This window comes from Pantherophis guttatus, chromosome 1, assembly GCF_059756535.1.
Source record: "Pantherophis guttatus breed Tessera chromosome 1, ASM5975653v1, whole genome shotgun sequence".
Lineage (NCBI taxonomy): Eukaryota > Metazoa > Chordata > Lepidosauria > Squamata > Colubridae > Pantherophis > Pantherophis guttatus.
The window spans coordinates 123,378,696-123,401,189 of NC_142063.1; the positions used below are offsets into that span (position 1 = coordinate 123,378,696).

The 22,494-nt window shown below is 39.1% G+C and overlaps 1 protein-coding gene across 2 annotated transcripts in view; it reads right to left on the reverse strand.

Moving 5' to 3' along the window:
- CNTNAP5 (contactin associated protein family member 5) overlaps positions 1–22,494 on the reverse strand; it is a 414,934-nt gene that overhangs the window by 203,871 nt on the left and 188,569 nt on the right. For both annotated transcript variants that reach the window (XM_060687892.2, XM_060687893.2), the window contains exons 6-7: positions 13,151–13,335; positions 7,064–7,207 (exon numbers count right to left, since the gene is read on the reverse strand). In XM_060687892.2, coding sequence (XP_060543875.1) covers positions 7,064–7,207; positions 13,151–13,335 — 329 coding nt within the window. The remainder of the gene's footprint in view (positions 1–7,063; positions 7,208–13,150; positions 13,336–22,494) is intronic.

Consider the following 22,494-nt stretch of genomic DNA (forward strand, 5'->3'; position numbering starts at 1 on the left):
ATCAAATTTTCATATGATACAAAATTGAATGGAATAGCTAATATCCGATGTAACAGAAAGAAAATTTATAATTATGTTGATAGGTTAGCGTAGTGGGCTTCAAATAGATTTAACAGACAAGTGCACAGTTAATCACTTAGGAAAGACATATCAAATGCATAGGTGTTGGGAAGCATCCAGCCTGGCAGGAAGGAGGGATCAAGTGGAGAGTTCACCTACAGTCACTGCGCAACCGCAAAAGTCCTAGGACCAACCTCCCCCCCTCTGCCAAGTTCCTTGAAAACTTATCAAATTGTTCCCAAGTGTAGGCTGCCAGAATGGGGAGATTCCTGCATTATAGGCAGAACATAATAAAGTAGTTAGCTTGAACTCTATACTTAACAATATTTGTGAAAAGGTTTTTTAGAATGGTAAGTTGATTACCAAATGAATATCAACCAATAGTCTATGAAGGTTTTTAGAAAAGACAGCTGTAATTTTAGGCTGCAGCAATAAAAAGTACTTTCCCAGTCAGGGGAAATAATAGCTCTGCTATATTCTGTATTAGTTAATCTTGTGTTTTGTTCCAGGGCTGAGCCCCAAACTTTAAATTTTTGACTCTGATAAAAATGGAACAGGGTCAGAAAAGGGCAATATAAAGACTTAAAGCTAAGTGATACAAAGAAAGATTGGGAATATTTAGTCTTGAGAAGAAAGTTCTGAGGGGAGGGTGGATATGAAAGCAATCCCAACTAAAGCTTGTTCTCTATTCTTCCAAGAGGCAGGGCATGGAAGAATGGATTTAAATTGCAATAAGATACATTCTGATTGAATGAAAGGAAACACCTCCTAACCGCTAGGGCCATCTGTGAGTAGAAACTAATTAGCCAGAGAAGTGGTGGGTTCCCCATCATTGATCGTATTTAAGCAGAAGCTTGACAGCTCTCTTTTGTGGATTCTTTAATTTAGCTTCCTGTATAGGAAAGGGGATTAGAATTGATGGTCTAAATGAACCCTTGGAAACCTATGATATATGCAGCGTTGTTCTATATCTAGTTTCAAGTGCTAGAGTACAGTGTATGACAAAAATAGATAATCAGTAAGGTATTAATGAGAAATTGAGAAAGGTGAAAAAAAATGGCAAATATTCTATGCTTTTTCCAAGGTTCATAGGAGATAAAATACTGCTACTGTATAATAAATGGGCCAGTATACACAACACTCTCAAGTGGAGGATAAACAAATTGTACAAACTTTCCACCCACCACAAAGGACACAATTTGTGGGCTTAGGTGTACAGTAGTTACAAAGAGAACTTGTTTTATTTGGGATTTAAATAATCTTCTTCATTTTATGATACTATTTTGCCAAGGAATTTGACTGCCCGCACCTCCCTGACTAAGGCAGCATCTTAAATGGATTCCATTGTCATCTTCTTGGCCCTTTTCAAACTCACCTTGTAGGCAGAGATTGTTGAAAAGTGGGGGCTGAAAGGGGAAAATGGTTAGTAAGAGCCCCTCAGCAACCCCAGTTGTGACATCTGTAGAGATTAAAGAGGATGGCCTTGATGAGAGAGGGATGATTGTTACTAAGGCAACAAACAGATAAACATTGCAGAAGCCCAGATGAGTGCGGAGAGATCCAAAAGTATCTCAGATAGATACCTCATATAAAGAATGTGTGTGTGACCTTAGGGAATTAAGGAAAGAAATGCTGCCTAGGAAAGAACCAAACAGGTGATGGGGGGTGGGAGGGAAGTCCCTAGTGGCTTAAAGATCAGAGAAATAAATTTGGAAGAATCCACCCTAATGGATCAAGCAATTAAAAGTGGTGATGGGAAAATTGCACAGTACTTTTGACTGTTAATGCAGCCTTACATAAAGTAGAATTAGTTCATCAAGTTTCCTCTCTGGTTTATCTGGGAGGGCTGACACACCTTAAATTCACCTAAAGAGAAAAGAAGGAGGAAAGGAAGCACCTTGAGACTTGTAAAATTCTATCACTAAAGCCAATCTGAATAAAAGTAGTTTCATGGCAGCAATACCTAAGGCTAGCAATCAAAGCAGAGAATAAAAAGCATATTATTAATCTATTTTCAAAAGCTTTTTGAAAAAAAAAAAACCTTTAGAAGGGCAGCAAAAATGCCCTGTATGAACCTCTTATCAAATGCTCTAATTACAACTGAAGGCTCATCCAGCCCTTCCATAAAATGGAATATTGGAGCTTTTGGTGTCTTTGAAAGAAAGGACTCGTTCCAAATCTGTCCTGGAGGTTAAGCAATTTTACACTTTTTCAGAAAGTCTTTGGAAATTATCTCTGACCCATTTATAATTGTCAAATCATTCCGATTCAAAATGGTGCTCTGACCAATAGAATTGGAATTATTGTATATCTGATATTGATTTCAGGCACCTAATCATGTTGATGCAATTCAAACTATCAACTCTGTTATGCTCAAAGGCAATTAAATTGTCACATCAATTTGATTCAGTTTGTTCCACTGACTTGATCTGAAAAAAATCAAAAGAGCAATGTGATTGAATTGCCTTTGATTTGAATCTCCAAAACAAACCCTCACACAGCCCCAACGTGTCAGGCATTTTACTTCTTTGAATAACCAAACTGCAAGGGTAGATTCACTTAATGATCACCACAAAAAACAGTGTAAAATGTAGTTGGTCATGTGACCAATCACATTTTACATGACTTAAGATTATGATGGGCAAGCTCCATCATGGTCATGAATCAAGGACCACGTGTATGAATATAATGAAACTGCTCTATTGTTGATTGTTGATTATTCATGGATACAGAATGACTTGTTAAGTCTAGAGCAGGGGTGGGTAATTGTGGCTCTTTTACAATCTATAGACTTCAACTCCCAGAATTCCTGAGACAGCCAAGATGTCTCAGGAATTCTGGGAGTTGAAGTCCACAGGTTGTAAAAGAGCCACAATTGCCCACCCCTGGTCTAGAGCAATGGTGGACAACACAAGGCCTTCATTAACCTCCGAAGCCTTTTATATGTGATTTCCAGAATCTACTCCAACTGGAGCCAACAGCATTAGACTGTGAAAGGGCAAGAATTGGTGGCTTTCTGTAATTCCAAGGAATATTTCAATGTTTTAAAACTAATAGCAAGCTAAAACAGTGCACTGTAGCCCCCCAAGAAGAAAACAAAGAAAATATGTGGAGAAAAGCTTTGGAAGATCATGTCTTTTGTGGCCGTCTTAGATGAAAGAACACACAGCACACACAGGTTGAATCCTAATCATATATTTGTTTGGTTTTATTTCAGTCATAGACCAGCATAAAACAAATATTATTCCAAAATAAAAACAGAAGTAACCAAATATGGTATTAATAAAATAAAGTAAAAATATTATCATGGATTATGAAAACTAAACAATAAACCAGGAACAACCCACTATAAAATTAAAATAGTTTTATAGTTTCTTTGCTATAAATATTTAAGCTAAAAATCTATAAATAAATAAAAAACTCTAAGAACTATAAGACATTATAACAATTTTAAAAATTATCCTGACTTGGGATCTTGATTCTTATTTGCTGTAGCCCTACTAGAATTTGACTGGGATTATTGCAACTCTCAACCAATCCTTAGACATGAGATAATGGCAATTTAAAGCATAATGAATTTTGAGTGATATATGTTTACCTTAAGAGGGGAAAAAAAGGATTGTAAGATATATTAAATTATGGCAAGCTAGGTAGGGCCCTGCAACACATTACTTGGAGAAAATGTTTGCATTTAGTCATAAAACTGATGAGCTACAATGTCTAAAATCTCTGCCTGGAGAAGGAGGAAGGGAAGGGAAGGGAACAGAGGTGGTATTCATCAGGTTCTGACCAGTTCTGGAGAACCAGTAGCGGAAATTTTGAGTAGTTTGGAGAACTGGTAAACACCGTCTCTGACTGGCCCTTCCCCCATCTATTCTCTGCCTCCAGAGTCCCAGCTGATCAGGAGGAAATGGGGATTTTGCAGTAACCTTCCCCTGGAGTGGGGAGGGAATGGAGATTTATGGTATCCTTCCCCTGCCACGCCCCCAAACCATGGCCACCAAGCCACACCCACCGAACCAGTAGTAAAAAAAAATAAATCCCACTACTGGAAGGGAAGGGAAACTTTCAAAGGAAGTAGCAAAACAGTTAACTTGAAGTTGAATCAGTATACAAAATAACCGACCAGCAATTTCTAAGATTGTACAGCTCCCTATTCAGAGGTCCTATCTTGAGGAAACTTAAGATCAGATACATCCTCCTATTTTCCTAATTTCAAAAAGCGCTGAAAGGATCCAATCCTGGGTGATACTTAAACATCTACATAATTTGCCTTTCACTGCAAGAAGCTAAAGGCAAGATCATGTATAAAAATATGAATATAATACATGAATAGAGAACATTATAATAAATGGAGAATCTTTTGGACAATGGTATTGTCTTGCCTTCAGGGAATACAAAATGAACAATTGGAAGCAAATTAAACAGATTGGGAGTGATAGCTTAACACAGCACATCCAATACACTGATGGACATTTCATTTATTCTTCTTTACCAAAATGAAAGGAAGAAGTGAAAGCTTTACTTCACCTAAAATGAGTATAGAAATGGTAGTAAATAACCTTCTATTCCAGGTGGTTAAAAATGCCTCCATGTATACAGTGCAGACTTTTGCTTCTATAGAAATCATAGGGTGGGGCCATTATGCTTTCAACACCAGGATAGCTGGCTTTGCATTGAATGCACTGAAGGCTGAGGATAAGAAACACTGAAGGCTGAGAATAAGAAGCAAAGTTCTATTTATGATGGTCAGAACACTCTTGCACTCCCTACATATGTGTTTTTAAGTTTGCATGTGTTTCATCACTTCAGAAAACAATTCTGTACAGTCTCGGCTTTGTTGTCTCATTGAATGTTTTTCTTTAGTTTTGAGGGATGCATTTTTGAGACACCAACAAACCAGAATCATGGAAGCATGCATTTGTAATCATGACAGTATAACTAATTATTACCGCAGGAAATTTGTATTTGCTGCTAAAATGATAAAAAAAAAGGTTTTTCTAGTATATGCAAAACAAGGAGGGAGAAGAAAGATAAGCAATAACCAAAATAATCAGCAAGGAGAAAAGGAGACTGAAAGGAGACATGATAGTTATGTTCAGGTACATAAAGGCAAGCTACAGGAAAGATGAGCAAGAACATTTTTCATGATCATAAAAACTAGGACCAGAAATAATGGATCTTGCTTATAGCTATCTACATTTCATTTAAATATAAGGGGGGGGAGGGATCTTGATGGTAAAACATAAGCAACAGTGAACAGTTTCAATGGAAGAGAAATCTGCAGTAAGGTTAGACTGTGGAGTTCCTGGTGCTGTCTGAACTTGGTTGTTTGCTTGTAGACATTTTACTGCCCAACTAGGTAATGCCATTAGTGTGAGTAAGTAAGGGTTTAGGTGCCTGTTAGCTGCCTGTTTATATATATTAACTTTTCCTGCCAATTTTGGTGGGTGTGCTGTTTCTTCCTTGATCAGTGTATTGCTTTCTGCCTGATTGTTTCTCTGGTATTGATCCCTGTTTATCTGAATGTGAGCTGGTAGAGGAAATTATTCTATTATATTTTTTTTTGTTTCCTTCCTAGGGTTTTTATTGTCTCTTTTGAATGATGTGTACATGTGATTTACAGTATCACTATGTGTCTGTTGATGACTGATTTGTCTGAATGCCCAGCTTTCAGGAATTCCATATTATTTTGATTTGGCTTAGCCTAAGATGTTAATAGTTTCCCAGTAGAAATGATGGTTGAATCTATCTCTGTGTTGTGACATTAAGGAATTTTCATTATGTTTTTTGACTGCTGTGTGGTGTTCATGAATGCACTCTGCTAGTCTTCTGCCTGTTTGTCCTACATAGTGGATGCTACAGCCTTGCAATTATAAGTTGTAGATGGCCTACTGCAGTGATGGCTAACCTTTTTGCTGTTACGTGCCAAAAGCAGGGAGTATGCTGGGGGGGGTGTCCTGCGTGCATGTGCCCACACCCATAATTCAATGCACCCCACTCTCCGCGCATGTGATGGCACGGTGGGCCTGATAAGTCCGGTTTTTTGCCCTCCCCAGGCTGCAGAGGCTTTCTTGGAGCCTGGGGAGGGTGAAAACGGCCTTCCCCACCACCCAGGAGGCCCTCTGGAGGCCGGAAACAGCCTGTTTCCCAACTTCCAGTGGGCCCGGAAGCCCGGAAATCAGCTGATCAGCATGCAAATGTGCGCTGGAGCTGAGCTAGGGCAACACTTGCATGCCCACAGATATGGCTCCACATGCCACCTGTGGCACATGTGCTATAGGTTTGCCATCACGGGCCTATTGGCTCCTTTTGGTTTGCTGGAAAACTTGAGCCTTTCAGATGTGTACTTGATGACACATGGAAGAAGACTTTGATTGCATAATCACAATCACCATCTTGAATTTTCTGATTCACCATCCCTTCTGCAGATGCCCCCAGTTCCATAGGATGTGGTTCTGGTTCTGTGGTCATGGCTTGGAGGGGGTGGGAGTAATGTGACTGGGTGGGCGTGGCCAACTTTTTTTTTTAACTTTTAAAAGCAATTTTCTACAACCAAAGAGGATGTAGAAAAAATGCTTTTAAAAAGCTCTGATGATCCCAGCTGAGCCGCTGGGATTTTTTCAGCTGAAAAAAAAAATGCTTTTAAAAGTTAAAAAAAAAGCCTCTGATGATCGCACGGCTCAGCTGGGCATGGCGGGGGCAGGGATTTTTGCTATCGGTTTTCCGAACTATCCGCCTCTATCGCTACCATATCAGGCGATCCGGTCCGAAATGGGAGCATTTCACCCCTGCTTTTTGGAAGGAAGGAAGGAAGGAAGGAAGGAAGGAAGGAAGGAAGGAAGGAAGGAAGGAAGGAAGGAAGGAAGGAAGGAAGGAAGGAAGGATCTTACCTAAGAAACTTGCTTCACAGGATGAACAAACTTGTCAACAAGAACAATTTCAGGAAAACAAAAAGTCAACCCCTCCCCCGCCAAAAAAAAAAGGTGCTTTAAGTTCTTACCACTGTGTGGATCTGTGGTTTCCGTCTTTTGGCTAGGTCAATGATATTGACTCCGTTGTAATATAGGTTCTCAATACAACCATGGAAATTTTTCTTCAGGAAGGTTCCTGGTTTTCCTGGGACTGGGATTCCTCCAAAACTGAGCTTTGAGACAAGAACAAATTCAAATTTTAATGTTCCAATAGCTGTATTATTTTGAGCAAAGATCACTTTCTAGGTGTTAATGAAAGAAATGCCTAGCAGAAGGACAATCCATAAAGATCAAATTAATAATTCTATTTTACTCTCTCTACTTTTCTTTTGCCATAGGTTATCTATTGGGTTGGCTAAAGTAGTTCAAGGGGTTAAAAGCTGAAATCATCTGAAATCGACATTCATTCCAATTTCATATGAAAAAGAAGCATCAAAATAGCACAGCAGTACAATAATAGATTTTGTTTAGCAATATAATTTTAGGTTCCAAATTACTGAAGGGTGAATTAGATTTAAAGATCCATTCTCATTCTGGAACTCGTTATTACTTGCTACCTTTGCTCTTTCTTATTTTGTCCTCCAGTCTGGACTTACAGAAAATAAAATTAAAAGTGTACAGTCAATATCAATTATGCTGCTGCATTATTGGAGAGGAAACAAAAAATACTTCCTTTGGTGATCAATTATACTTTTAATTACCTAACTAATCCTTTTATTTTCCGTAGCTGCACCTTTAATCCCTTAAAAATACTAAAATAAACTTTCAATAGACAATAGTATTAGGTGGGTACAGTGGAGCCATTTAAGTCTCTGGACTAAAGTAGGTAATCATTAAACATAAATTGACCAAACATAATTGTGAGATTTCTGCATTTTATATTAGGTTCCATAATAAAATTGTTACAGTTGATAAGTGTTGTTTTATTATAGCCTTTCTTAATCTAGCCTTCTGAAGAAGTGATCATAAGACATATTTAACTGGGTCATGGGGATGGGCCAGGCAATGAATTACAGAGGTTCAAAAACCCTGCTAATTAACCAAGGTAATTAACCTCAATAGGGCCATAATTTTAGCCTTTGGCCGGCCTGTATTATTCAGCAAATATCCTGGTCTACTAACTCATTCCATGTTGCTCGGTCTCCTTCCTAGTGAGTTAATTGTCCCTTCTTCCACCACAATCAAGATGGTCATCTGAAGAAGCCTCTGAAAGCCTCCATCTCTGGCTGCTTCAGTTTTCAACTTCTATAACCACAGAGAAGTGGAAAGGGGATAAATAAATTGCTCGCCCTTTCTCCACTAAAACACCAGGAAGTAGAAATTGCCACTTTATCAAACTTCTTTACAGCAGTTGGGAAGCCTAAAAAAAAAAAAGACTAATGCATAACTGATCAAGTCATCTGTGATTGTGCACTGCCAGCACATGGAGACAGGCCAATTGCCTGGAGGAGAGGACTGCTGGTTCAGCTGTGATGTGTCATATTCTATCATACCCCAGCCAACATATTATTGTAATTGCTGGGGAAGTTTCTAGCTATAGTCCAGTACAAGTAGTATAGCTGCATGAGAATATTAGTTCTACGGAATATCAGTGAGATGGGGAATCAATCAACCTATGTCTACTCTATACCACTTCATTATTTATTTGTTTATTTATTTAAAACATTTATATGGCTGACCAACTGACTCCAGGCAGCTTACAGAAGTAAAACCACAAATATACAATCTAACAAACCCTTATCCACCAACCCACCCAGTGATAAAATTCAGACAAACCTGCTCCATATCACCTGGGGTCCCCAAGTCTACTGGCAAAACCATGTCTTCAGGATCTTTTTGAAGGACCATCAAGGTGGGACCCAACTTATCTCTGCAGGGATGCTGCCCCACAAAGAGGGAACTACCACAGAGAAATCTTTTCTTTTTGGTCTCACTAGATGGACCTCCTTAATAGAGAGGAGTGGACCCCAAAAATACTTTGCCTCCCTGCTCTGGAGATCAGGTAGATACAACTGAGAAAAGACTGTCCTTCAAATACAAATGTATGCTCATCCATACATGCTTACCCTCTTCTGGCCTATATTTTGATTTTTCTATCCACATTTATTCAGCAGCTATTCATTCTTGACTCTATGCTTGCTTGCTTTACCCATTGCCAGTACATTCAGTTTAACATGCCCAGCCTCATTTCCATGTAACCAAGGGAGAAGAAACATACATTAATATTCAGTCATTTTCACTTCTTTTGATATTCAGTCCTTTAAAAGATCACACACTATCCCACTATCTTTCTCCCAGTCATTACATATCTTAAACATCCTTCAACCATCTTGCCATCTTTAGTAAATATTTTATACAGATAAACAAACAACCATTCATGGTAGGGTGGGGTGTTTTGGGGGGGGGGTGTTTTTTTTTTTTTTGCCTTTTATGTACAGTTTGAAGTGTTTACTCCATTTTCCCATCAAACACAACTACCATGGTCTTTCAACACACAATCCATAATTCAAGCCTTTTAAATTTTATTATTTTCTCCAAATCATACAATAAACTTTCTTTCTCGTAATGATACATTTCTGAATGTTTTGCTGAAGAGAAAAACTCTGGTCCACACTCTATAGCATGAAATTACATTCTCCCGAATTTTCTTCACTGACACATCTCCTAATCTTTCAATCAGAATTCTGCCAAACATCTGCCTAAAGTACACTAAACAATCTAAAACTATCCCCTGAAGTTTTTGCATTCATTAATGCTATCTTTCTTTTGTACAACAGAACAATAATAGCATTCTTCTTATTGCTAGACAAAGATGCTGCTATTAGCATGAACAACCAGATCCATCGACACAAGTAGACTTTCAAACTAGCTACTTTATTGTGTTATGCCTATTCTACAGGAATCTCCTGAGACTGGCAGCTTTCACTGTGAAAGAATCTAGATTAGGCTCAAAAGTGTTCAAGTGGGTCAGACATTGTCCTCTTGTGTTTACATAATGAGTCCAGATTAGTTCCCTGCTTGAGCCTTCCTTCCAATGGGAACAATTGCTCTCCAACATCTGACTTCAGACACACATTATATAAGTCACACAGCCATTCCACAAGCAAACTGCATCCATATTTTAACATTCTGAAGTGGATATCATCTTCCCCTGAAGCCTCACAATTTTTCAACATTCTCATAGCATTTATGCTTTCCCTTTCATCATTTTTTTTCTTGCAGACTAACATTTGTAGCATTCATTTTAGATCCATTCTCTGACATATTATTATTATCCTCATAAAAAAATCTCTAAGATACTCCTTCCAGGACACTCTCTCAACTCAGTTTCATCCCAAATCACTTTGGGACTAGATCATAACATTAATGTCCTAACATGAATGCATTACATGACTGATAGCTCATTCAATTTAATACATTGTCGGTAACACAACAGACATAACCAAGTATTTTTTTCTTCTCCCATTGATTGCACATGCTACTCTTAAAATTTAAAGGTATGAGAGAAAAGCTGTAGAAATCTCTGAAGGGATGCTTCCTTCTGATGCAAAATCGCCTTCATTCTGTTTAAAATAGCAACACATTTCTTTTGCTCTGAACAGTATTGCTCTGCTTTGCACTTTCGCTTAGCCCCCCCACCTAGAATTCACCTTGCAAGAGAAGACTTTGAGATGCACCATTGGCCAAAATGTTTCTAGTTAGATTTTATGGGGATTGTGGGGCTACTTGCAGTATGTGCCAAAGTCAGAGGCTAGAGCCCTTTCAGAGCACATCAAAATTCTTCCATGCTGGGCAACTTCAATGCATACCGCTCCAATGCCTCCAATGCTTGACTATTGCAACGTACACTGAAGTTGCACAGCCTTGAAGTCATCAACAGCCAGTGTTTGATGTCCCCAAACAGTTCAAGGCAAAGCAACTTTGTTTTGTGGAAGCAAATTGCATTTACCTCTTTGCTTCAGTGAAGAGAAACCTATTATTTCTATGGTATAAATATCTTCCTCCAAGCTAATTAAAATACCCATGTGAGACTTCTTAAGCATCAATAGACAAGGATGGCCTTCTAAGCCTAAGGATAAGATTCAATGCACATTTAAATTGGGGTCTAAGTTCTAGGACATTCAAGTAGGTGTTAGTGCCAGAGAAAATGTTCATCTCATTTTTAAATACTTGAGTTAGGTGTTTTTTTTTTCCTACAGCCCACACACTTGGACAACTAGAGTTTTAAGAAGTTATTTTAGATTTCCAATTTTCTGCCACAGAAATACCTATGCTTGGAAATTTCCATCCATGGCATTCAAAGCTAAATGCAAGCATGCTATTCCCTTTGTATATACCTTCATAGTCACATAAGGAGGCAAGGGACACAGGAAGACTAAAGGTGCCTTTTCAGAAGGCAACCAGAGTTTGTTTTTCCTTGAAAATGTTTTGCTTCCCATCCCAAAAGCTTCTTCAGCTCTGGAGAAGTGACACATCTTCAAGGTAAAAAAAAGTCCAATTGTCTTCTGAAAAGGCACCTTTGGGACAACCATGACCCGGATGACTAAGAATCTTCATAGAAACATAGGAGGACAAATAATATAATTGTAGTAAGTGGTCAGCTTGGAGAAAATGTGGAAAAGTCAAAGATGAAGTTAAGGAAAACAAGTCCCCGTTTTGGAACCATGCTATCATGCATGAAATGACTAGTTAGAGAAACAAATACATAAATGAGATAAAAATATCAGAAAGAACCTCACCTCTACCACCTACATGAGCATTTCTCAAACTCAGTAACTTTTAAATGTGTGGACTTCGGTTTGCAGAATTCCCCATATCCATGACATCCCCACATACATTTGGCCATATTCTTGTGAGTTTTTATTTTGTTATATTTAACTAAAATACTTTTATATGGCTTTTTCCTAGTTGCACTATTCTTTTCACTTACATTGAAATATAACAGTTACAACATAGTTATTTATAACATGCCACTTGCTGCTTATTTAATAGAGTGATTAGAATAATAATTATACTTTTTAGGGCAGGATAAGGGAATCTGAGACCTCTCATTTGAAGCTAAACTGTACTGTCCAAAAACATCAGCCAAGTTGATGCGGGGAGTTGCAGCACCGAAACCCTTTTCATTTTTAATAATTTGCAACCTTGCCTTTAGGCAGAATAGGACAATCTGTGTCCTCAGGGTCCCATGGATCTCTTTTAGTGACCCAACAACATTTTATGCAAATGAGTTTTGGTGATGTTCGTGTTGAAAACTAAAGGATTCTTGCTATTTTTAGTGGGAAACATACAAAACATGCCACTATGAGTAAAAAGGGATTTGATGGCAGAGAAATGGAATAAAGTTATAAATATATAATACAGACCTAAAGTTGGCTCAATAAAGCTGTTATTTTTTTTTAATAAAGATACTAAACATTAGAAAAATGTGAGAAAAATACACAAAAACTGAAAATACTCGTTGCAAATATATGAGATTGAAAACAAAGAAACAAAGACTCATAACAATAGGTGCCTTGGTGCAATCCCCAAACATCCAGAGCATCACTTGAACACCAGTGGCATTGACTGGTGTCACTGTCAATTGCAAAAGGCAGCTTTACTTGGAAGAACTTACGTCCTATGACAACACCTTTAATACCATCAAACAACTTCAACTGCTTCTCCCAGGTCCTTGGAAGGAGTCAATAGGTAGATAAAGATGATGAATCCAATCTAAATATCCAGTTGACTCTACAAAAACCCATACTAATAATATAATAATAAAAACTCAGCCCTATCCACACATGTTACATGGTCACCCCACTTTGCATTCTTGATCTCTCCTCTGTTTTGAGTAACCTGCAGCCATCAAAGTTTTTCCACTCCTACCATAAATCTCAAAGTATGCTTTAATCTATGTTATGGCTTCTATTTATGGTTTCAGTACATAAATTGTGGCATTTTTTCCCTCTTTTAAAATGATAAAATAAAAACATATTAATTCCTGAACTTTATAAGAACGCTACTGAGGACAATAGAAATATTTCTATTGCTCATAAAGCCAAATAAGCCATTATGTCTAGTTCTCTGCAGTCTCAATGAATGCTTTTATTATCATAAAATGCCCAACACACCTCATAATCGATATTCAAATCATCAGAATCTCCCTTAGTCCGGAAATGTTGCATGTGCTTGTCCACTGTGAAATTCACTTGCTTATTGAATCGCTCAATGAGAACGGAGTGCCAGTGTTGGTCATCCAGGAGGCTGCCCAAGGTGACTGAGGTATGGCTGTTGCCAAAACGAAGCTTGGCATCTCCTGCAGAGATAGAAGTTATAGTTAAATGTACAGAATTGTGGTTTTAACAGCAAACCTTTAAGATGAATGATGACATCTAATGATTAATGAATAGCAATAGCACTTAGACTTATATTTTGCTTCATAGTGCTTCACAGCCCTCTCTAATTGGTTTACAGAGTCAGCATATTGCCCCCAACAATCTGGGTCCTCGGAAGGATACAAGGCTGAGTCAACCTTGAGCCTCATCAGGATCAAACTCCTGGCTGTGGGCAGTGTTTGCCTGCAATATTGCATTCTAACCACTGAGCCACCAGGGCTCATTCATGAATCATGAATGTCATCTCTGGGCTTCTTCCCTGCTATTCTTATACAATTATTTTTTAGCCTAAGAAATCTTTTACATTTGATTTTTTTTTTCCTGTTGGAGGGCATCCTTTCATCTTCATTTCTCTTAATGCACAACATTGTTGATGCACAAGGACTTGCCTATGAATCCCAATATCCAAAACATAAAATACACATTAACACTGAATGCACTTCTATACAAGGACAATTTCCCCCATTTAATACTCCTATCTCTAACTGGATCTCTGCTCCAGATAAAATACAACTAAGAAGTATTTTACCAGTTCTATCTTGAATCTGCCACAATATAGCCTATAGCAAGAAAGCAGAAATCTAGTCCAGCAGATTGATTTCTGTGTAGTGCTGAAATATTAAGGCATTCATATCTTATAAGTATATTAGGAAAATTGTTACATTGCCTGATCTAAAGAACAGTTGAGTCTGTAATGCTTAAATGCACCATCTGGATTAATTGAAAATTTGCAGCATATAAATATATCAGATGTATTATAACCAGGGGTAATGCGATCTAATTACCCCTGCTTTTTCAAACTATTATATCCAGTGAGCTTTATTTTAATTTAAATGAGACTGTTGTTATCTAGGCATCTTCAAAGTGAACCATGGAAACAAAATGATAACATTTGGGAAAACCAAAGCAAATCTGAAGAGAATCCGAATGGACTATTTCCAATAAACTTCAATTCACTTCATTTCTTCACCTCACCTCACTTCATTTCTGTAATTATGAGACTTGTTTCAAAGATGAACAACTTTCCAGTCAAGGGTGAACAATTTCAAAATTGCATTACTTGGAGTGAGACTTCAATGGGACCTTCTTGGATGAAGAATAAATTTGTATTGGCATATTTTGGGGCCAAAACATTTCACCTTCAAAACATTGTGCTACTTTTATCTATTCCAGTTTACCACAAAGTATATTTATGATATTTCTTCTCTACTTTTCCTTTAAAAACAATAATAAGAAACATTACAATAATAAGAAACTCTACAATTACAACATTTAATTAAAATTACCACATTGAATAAGTAAACTACTGGCTAACAAACAAAAATCACAAAAGGATATTGATACTGGGCAAATTCAATCTGTCATTGCTGGGGTCGGGATCAGAGGCAACTCAAGAATTCATGGCTACCACGACTCTCATGGGCCTCTCCAAGTCCTAATGGGCCCAATGCAAACATGGGCCAACATATTAGATCTGATATTCACACTGAAACAGATGAGATGTAATTTGTTGTGGGTGGCATTTCTACTTTGGCACTTTGTCATGGTATTCTCCTTCAGGAAGGATGAATCAAATAGGATGGTCTACCAAAGCATCTGATCAGTGGTGGTATTCATCTGGTTTTATCTGGTTCAGGAAAACCAGTAGTGGCGGCTGTTGGAGGCTCCGCCCACTTGGCCGGATGTCATCACGTCCCATCTTTTATTCTTTGTGCACACGCAGAAGGCACACACTCACATTTGCGAACCGGTAGCGAAGATAAGTGAATACCACCCCTGCATCTGATGATATAGACCAGGAGTGTCAAACTGGCGGCCTGTGGGCTGGATGTGTCACACGCAGGCCATGCCCACCCCAGCTCCATGAAAGGGAAAAACATTGTGAAATAGCAATGTGATGTGGTGAGTTTGACATCCGTGATGCAGGGGGGAAATTCACTTACCTTCCCTACTGGTTTGCCATTGTCTGCGCATGCACAAACCCTTCTGTGCATGCACAGAGGCTTAATATGTTGCAAAAAAGTGACATCATGATGTCTGCGCAGGTGGGTGGAGACTCCCGCAGCTGCCGCTACCGGTTCACCCAAGCCGGATAGAACCCTCTACATCACCCCTGCTGTGATGTAGAGGGAAGCAAAGATAACTTTGGAGAAGGGAGTGCAAGACCTTTTAATTCAGAGGCTGTAAATAAAACAACTAGGAAAGTACCAAGATAAAGAAAGAGACTTAAAATAATACTACCTTGATTCTGTAGGGTATAAAAAGGACAGAGGGAATCTTGAAGCATCTGTCAGGCTTCAAGATTCTGTTAACTGTAGAGTCCCAATAGCCTTCTTGGTCTGACCTACTTTGAAGGGCTTACAGAGGAATCCAATGAACTTTTAAAGGAGCCAGTTTGGTCTAGTGTTTATAGTTTCAGGCTAGAAAGGAGACTGTGAGTTCTAGCCCTGCCTTAGCAATGAAAGCTAGCTGGGTGACCTTGGACCAGTCACTTTCTTTCTCAGCCCAACTCACTTCATAGGATTGTTGTTTAGGGGAAAATAGGAGAGGAAGGTGTGTTAGATACTTTATTTGTAAAACTAAGGTGGGAAACAAACAAGAAAGCAAACAAGCATTAAGCAAGCATTTGGAGAGTTTCGTAACGATTTCTAGAGCAGCATAAGGGTTTGTGGGAACGACATTGGGGCATGGGAGGAAGAGCCAATAGCCTAGACCCATGATGGCAAACCTATGGCACGTATGCCACAGGTGGCACGCGGAGCCATATCTGTGGGCACACCAATGTTGCTCTAGCTCAGCTCCAGTGCACATGTGTGCGTCGGCCAGCTGATTTTCAGGCCTTCTGGTTCCACCGGAAGTTGGGAAAGGGACCGTTTCCAGCCTCCGGAGGGCCTCCGGGGGGGGAGAGAGACCGTTTCACCCTCCCCAGGCTCCAAGAAAGCCTCTGGACCCTGGGGAGGGCGAAAAACAGGCCTACCTGGCCCACCGTGCCATTGCGTGCCAAAAGTGGGGAAAGCATGGGGGTGGGGTGCATTGAATTGTGGGTGTGGACACACGCATGTGCAACCCTCCCGCGCTCCCCCGCTTTTGGCACATGATGGCAAAAAGGTTAGCCATCACTGGCTAGACAATGGTCTGATAAATGAAATTTGAGCCCAAAGAAAGAAGGGTGGTAAAAGCATCTCAGAAGGGACCCTCCCTAGTTTTCAGGACCGAAAAACTGAAGGAAGAGAGGAATCCTTTCAGTCTTGCAAGATCCTATTAATGCAACCTTACAAAAAAGAAAGAGCTAGCAATCTACTGTAGCTATGCTTCTTTTCTGGACTACCTTGCAAGGCTAACAAACGGTTTTATCAGGTACCTAGTCAATATCTGGAATACTGAGTATTGATACAATTGGACCTGAGTGGTGTCTTCCTGTTTGCCAAACCTCCATAATATATTGAAGATTTCTGAGGATTGAATAACAGCAGAGATTTTGATGGTGTGAGGTTAAACAGAAAAGCAATTATGACTAGCACCATGTTAGTAAAATGGCAAGGCACCAATATATCTCTGCCCTTATTGCATCCACAGGTTCCAACCCAGAGGGACATTTTAGAGTAACCCAACCCCCATTAGTTAAGGCTGAATCTAAAGGACCAACAACAGGCCACACTGACAACTTAGCAAGCATCTAAAGTTTATCCAGATACCAGCCAATTCCAGATAGTTACAAGTTTCCGCCTAGATGGGGTTGACCTTCCATTGGGTAATCTTGGAGTCATAGACCTTGCTAGAAGAGCAGATTGAGGGCATGGACAAGAAGGGCTTTGCCCAGCTTTAGCTAATACATTAGTTACAGCTTTTCCTGGAACTGGTGAAATTACTAGATTACTGCAACTCATTCTACCTGGCCTTGAACAGACCATCCAAAAAATTTAATGGTGCAAAATGAGGCTGCCTATTTATTAGCAAGTTAAATTTGTTGGTGCCATAAAACACTAGTACTATGTGAGCTTCCAATGTTGTGTCCCCCTCCCACCCCCTCCAGTGACATTTAGGAAGCTTATAAAGACCTGGCTGTTCCCAAAATACATCTGAACATCTTTACGAGAGTAAGTGATGAGATTGTTGAACATTTGTTTATGGTGATGGTTTGTTGTATTTTTTGCAGAATTTGGGTTTTTTACAATTCATGTAGAATCAGCCCAACTGAAAAGCTCGGAAGTTATTGTAAATAAATAAACACGGAACATCTAAGAATAAGTGAAAAATACAGAGAAAATTGATTTCAGATTCTATTATTCCATTTAGCAAGTTTAAATCCTTATGTTCAATGATATAGGACAGCTGTCACACATAATACCTTCTAAATGTGTTGAATGTAATTCACAACACTTTCAGTCAACACAGTGAGGATTTCCATGACATGCCTATTTATGTCTACATTTAAACTCAAAGCAGATGTTGCCTTACAGGGGGAAGAGAGCATGGAACAGAAAAAGCCAAGTTTAAACCATGTAATGCTAAGCTACGGTTTTTGCCATAATGTGTGAAAAAGCAAAACAAACAGAGAAAGCACAATAATTTGACATTTGCTACATAGAACTGAAAGTCATTTTTTCTACCTGCTCCACCACAAACTCTCAACAAAGATATGGGCACCATCTTTAAGATATATGGACTTCAAATCCCAAAATGTTGCCTGGGGAATTCTGGAAGTTGATGTCTACACATCTTAATGTTGCTAAGTTTGAGAAACACTTTTCTAGGGATAAAGGGAGCTGCAGCTGCCATTGGCTTGGGCCAGAGTTGAAAAATATTGAAAGTTCATATTCTTTCTCTGACACTTCCCTTTTCTCCTTGCAGGTACACTTTGTTTTCTCCCACACCACTATATTTCTGACACTCTTTTCTCTCTATTTGAAGCAATGGGTTGTCAAGAAGCGTATCTCTTAACAAAAACCTGAACAAATAACTAACAAAGAGCTTTTCAGATTAAGTTTAGGGTCATATAAAAATAGGTTGATGGGCCCACCCCAACCTAGAATGTAGGAACTTCTCAAACTCAACTGCTGAAGATAATTGCAGACAACTAATACTTTTATTGAAAGAATCCAAGTATGATCTTATATCTCTCATTATCATCTCGTTGTACCTCTCTAGGAAGACTTACATTAAGAATAATGGCTTAAAAACACTCTTCAACTAGGCCACTTCCAGAACAACATCAGGCAATGCAATTTTAGCAGCAGCCATTGCTACTAAGTGAAAGCCACAATAATTGTGGCTTTTCTTGTATTGAATATGATAGCTTAATTCCCAGTGAAAGAAAGATTCTACTCCAAAATCTCATTTCCTTGAGCCTTATCTCTCACTCAATACAGACTGTACCACACCTGAGAGACGAACAGGACACAACATTGGTCAAGATTAATTCTCTGGCAAATTCAATAGTATCACTGATTAGCAGGCCTGTTTTTATGCATTATCTGAAATTTACTGTAATTCTGAGGTCAGTTATGCTTTCGTATGATTGTCAAAAGATGTATTTGCACTGAAAAAAAAGTTACAATAGGAAGCATTCTTTGCTTGCTAGATATGTTCAGTCAGGACCAGGGTGGTATATGTTCCTTTCTCTTCTTCCTCCTCTTCCTGATATATCATGGCAACAACCCTGAAAAATATATTGGGTTGAGAGAGAGAGAGAGACAAAGAGTGACTGACCCAAAGTCAGTCTCCCAATGAGTTCATATTATCAAGGTTCCAACTGACAAACCCAACCAAAGTAAGCACTGTCGAAATGATCCAATCTCTTATTGCAAAACTTTATTGAGTACATCATTTTGGCACCAATTAGGGCAAAACCAGGTCTGGCTATTTCCCATGCAAACCCACATAGTCAGAGTTCAGGTTCTGCCCCTTTCCAATTAGAGTAGGTTACATTGTCCAATTGAGTCTCCTGGTATTGTTGTGAGAAAGTCTTTCTGGCTCTGATAAGCATCTGGGAAAACGTCCTTGGTTCTCACACTTGGCATCTTGAAGTCTGAAACCTAAATTCTATCTCCCCCTTCCCTGTCCCCATAGTTCGTTGGCAAGCTGAGAATAATAGTTGCAACAGCTTTGAAACTTGATGCATATGTTATATTCTGATTTGGAAGACTATTGCTCCCTATCTATGGGAAATGATGAGAGTCATGATAAGTACACTGCTAACAAGGCATTTAGAATACTTCGGAAAAAGAACAACTTCCTTTGGGCTATTCTGCCAGGTTATCTAGAGCAGTGGTCCCTAACCTTTTTGACAGCAGGGACCAGTTCTGTGGAAGACAATTTTGTCACGTATCAGGAGGGGATGATTTCTGTTTTGCTCACTCCTCTGCCACTCACCTCCAGCTGTGCAGCCCGGTTCCTAACAGGCCATGGACTGGTACCGGTCTATGGCCCAGGGTTGGGGACCCCTGATCTAGAGGATGAAAGTGGTCCTTTTCATAATTTTTATCATGTAGGAATGCCTTCCCATCTTTATTTTCTTAAACCTCAGGGTGAGGCATGCTTTAGAAATGAACTATATGACACATCAGTTAACCATACTGTTTTTGCATGTCATCTGTTAACCATACTGCCTTTGGATATGGAAAAAAAATACATCATAGCATGAGACAAGCTCTGGTATGTTTGTCTCTTGCCATTCCTGGTTATTAAAGGCAATCAGGGAAAGAGGTTTAATAGATTATCATTATTTGATTGGAAGGATATGGAGAATGACCAGTGCTTGTGTACAGTGGTGGGTTGTTACTGGTTTGCCCCAGATCGGGCGAACCGGTAGCGGTGGTGGCGGGAGGCTCTGCCCACCTGCTTGGACATCTCGGTGCATGCACAGAAGCTTCTGCACATGCACAGAAGCATCATGCATGCGCATATGCAGAAGCAGAAGCATCGTGCGCATGTGCACATTTGCCCATGAGCGAACTGGTAGCAAATGAAATTGAAACGCACTACTGCTTGTGTAGCACAGAAGCAAAGGATGGTATTGTTCTGGATATTCAGTAAATAGAAAAGCAGTACAAAATCCATAAAAAAAGTAGACAAAATTCGAAAACAATTGAGCTCTACCAACACCTCTGGCTTTACCTACTATAGGTAGTTTTTGACTTAGAACCACAACTGAGCCCAAAAATGAATGTTAAGTGAATTTTAGCCCATTTTACAACCTTTCTTGCTATAGTTGTCACTGCAGTTGTTACGTTAGTAACATAATTGTTAAATGAATCTGGCTTCCCCATTGACTTTGCTTGTCAGAAGGTTGCAAAAAAGTGATCACATGACCCCAGAACACTGCACACTATCATAACTCTGAGTCACTTGGCAAGCGTCTGAATTTTGATCACGAGACCATGGCGAAGCTACAAGTGTCGTAAGTATGAAAAACAGTCATAAGTCATTTTTTTAGTGCTGTCGTAACTTCACCTAGTCACTAAATGAACTGTTGTAAGTCAAGGATTGCCCGTATAAGGTTTAGCTTTGTGTTCCCAAATAGACTTTCCCTAGATTTTCATCAGAGAATAAAACTTTTTAACCCTGCTTTGGGAGGAAAAAATCCCACTAACTTCCTTCTATGCTTGGACACCCATTTTATCTGCTCTATTTAAAGTTACTGGTGCTTGAAAGAATGGTTGTTCATGCTTTTCATGTGTGGAGAGAGTCAGAAGCTGCAAACTTGGGCACTGCCACTTATGTTCCGGACAAAGCATAGTCCAACCTCCTTTAGAAAAGATGCATCTGGATCGGGGTGATATCCCGCAGATTCTGACAGGTTCTGGAGAACCGGTAGCGGAAATCTTGAGCAGTTCAGAGAACTGGCAGTGGAAATTTTGAATAGTTTGGAGAACTGGTAAATACCACCTCTGGCTGGTCCCAGACTGGGGTGGGAATGGAGATTTTGCAATATCCTTCCCTTGCCATGCCCACCAAGCCACACCACGCCCACCAAGCCACGCCCACAGAACCAGTTGTAAAAAAAATCTGGATAGGATTTTTCTATCCTCATTTGTAACTGGGGAAACTTCTCAGCCATAATACCTACATAGAAGTTGCTGTTATCATTGCTTAAAGTTCCATTTCTCTATGGGTATTTTAAATGTAAAGGCATCAATTTTCTTTAAGTATTTCTGATCTTTAAAAAAAAAAACACTTAAAAATTGGCTGAGAAAAAAAAACTGGCTAATAGATTTATGTAACAACAACGGAAAACTTTGGAAAACTGTCACTTGCATTATAAACAAATATAATAAATTGGAGCGGGAGAAATGATATGGAGAAAATTGGTAACACGTTCTCCCTTTAATGCTTTTAGTTTAGTCTCCTTGGATGAAAGGAAATCTAGTTAAATTTAGCACATATAAATTAAACAAAATTAGCTGGCATCTCATTTCAAAAATGGGCCATTGCCATATACTGCCTGCTGGTTGCTCAAATTATGTTGAATAATATTCTTCAGCAATAACGTATATTAAGGCTATTCAGGCTGCGGATGTAGGATCCTTGGAACGAGAATAAATCTTTCATTCCAAGGTCAGAGAAAGGGCTCGAATATCAGAACAAAGGGTTAGCAAAACCTTTTCACCATTCCTCTGCATCAGCCGCTGAAAGCGGTTCTCAGCACTGAGAATTTAACATTAGGGTAAAAGAAAATTAAGTATGACAGAGGGCTGGCAGCTGTCATTGGCAGAAATGTATTGGGGTTCCACTCAGAAGAAACTTCATTTCATTCAGAATAAATTTTAGGGCACCAGTTGCTCAAAATGAAGGGAAAAACAAAGCACCGCAGGTAGTCCTTGACCTACAAGCATAACTGAGACCAGAATTTCTATCATTTTAAGCAAGGTGATTGTTCAGTGACTTGTGCCCAATATTACAGCTTTTTTTAGTCATGGTTCTGTAGAAAGTTAGCACCCATCCCCGTCCTAGAATAATGAAGTATTTTGAGAAATATTTTAAAAAGGCTGGATAAAATATTTCCCCTAAAAGAAAAAGAAAAATCTTAAGCGAGACAGAAACTCAGAGCCCCAGCTCCCTACCCCCCAGCAGATATTTTG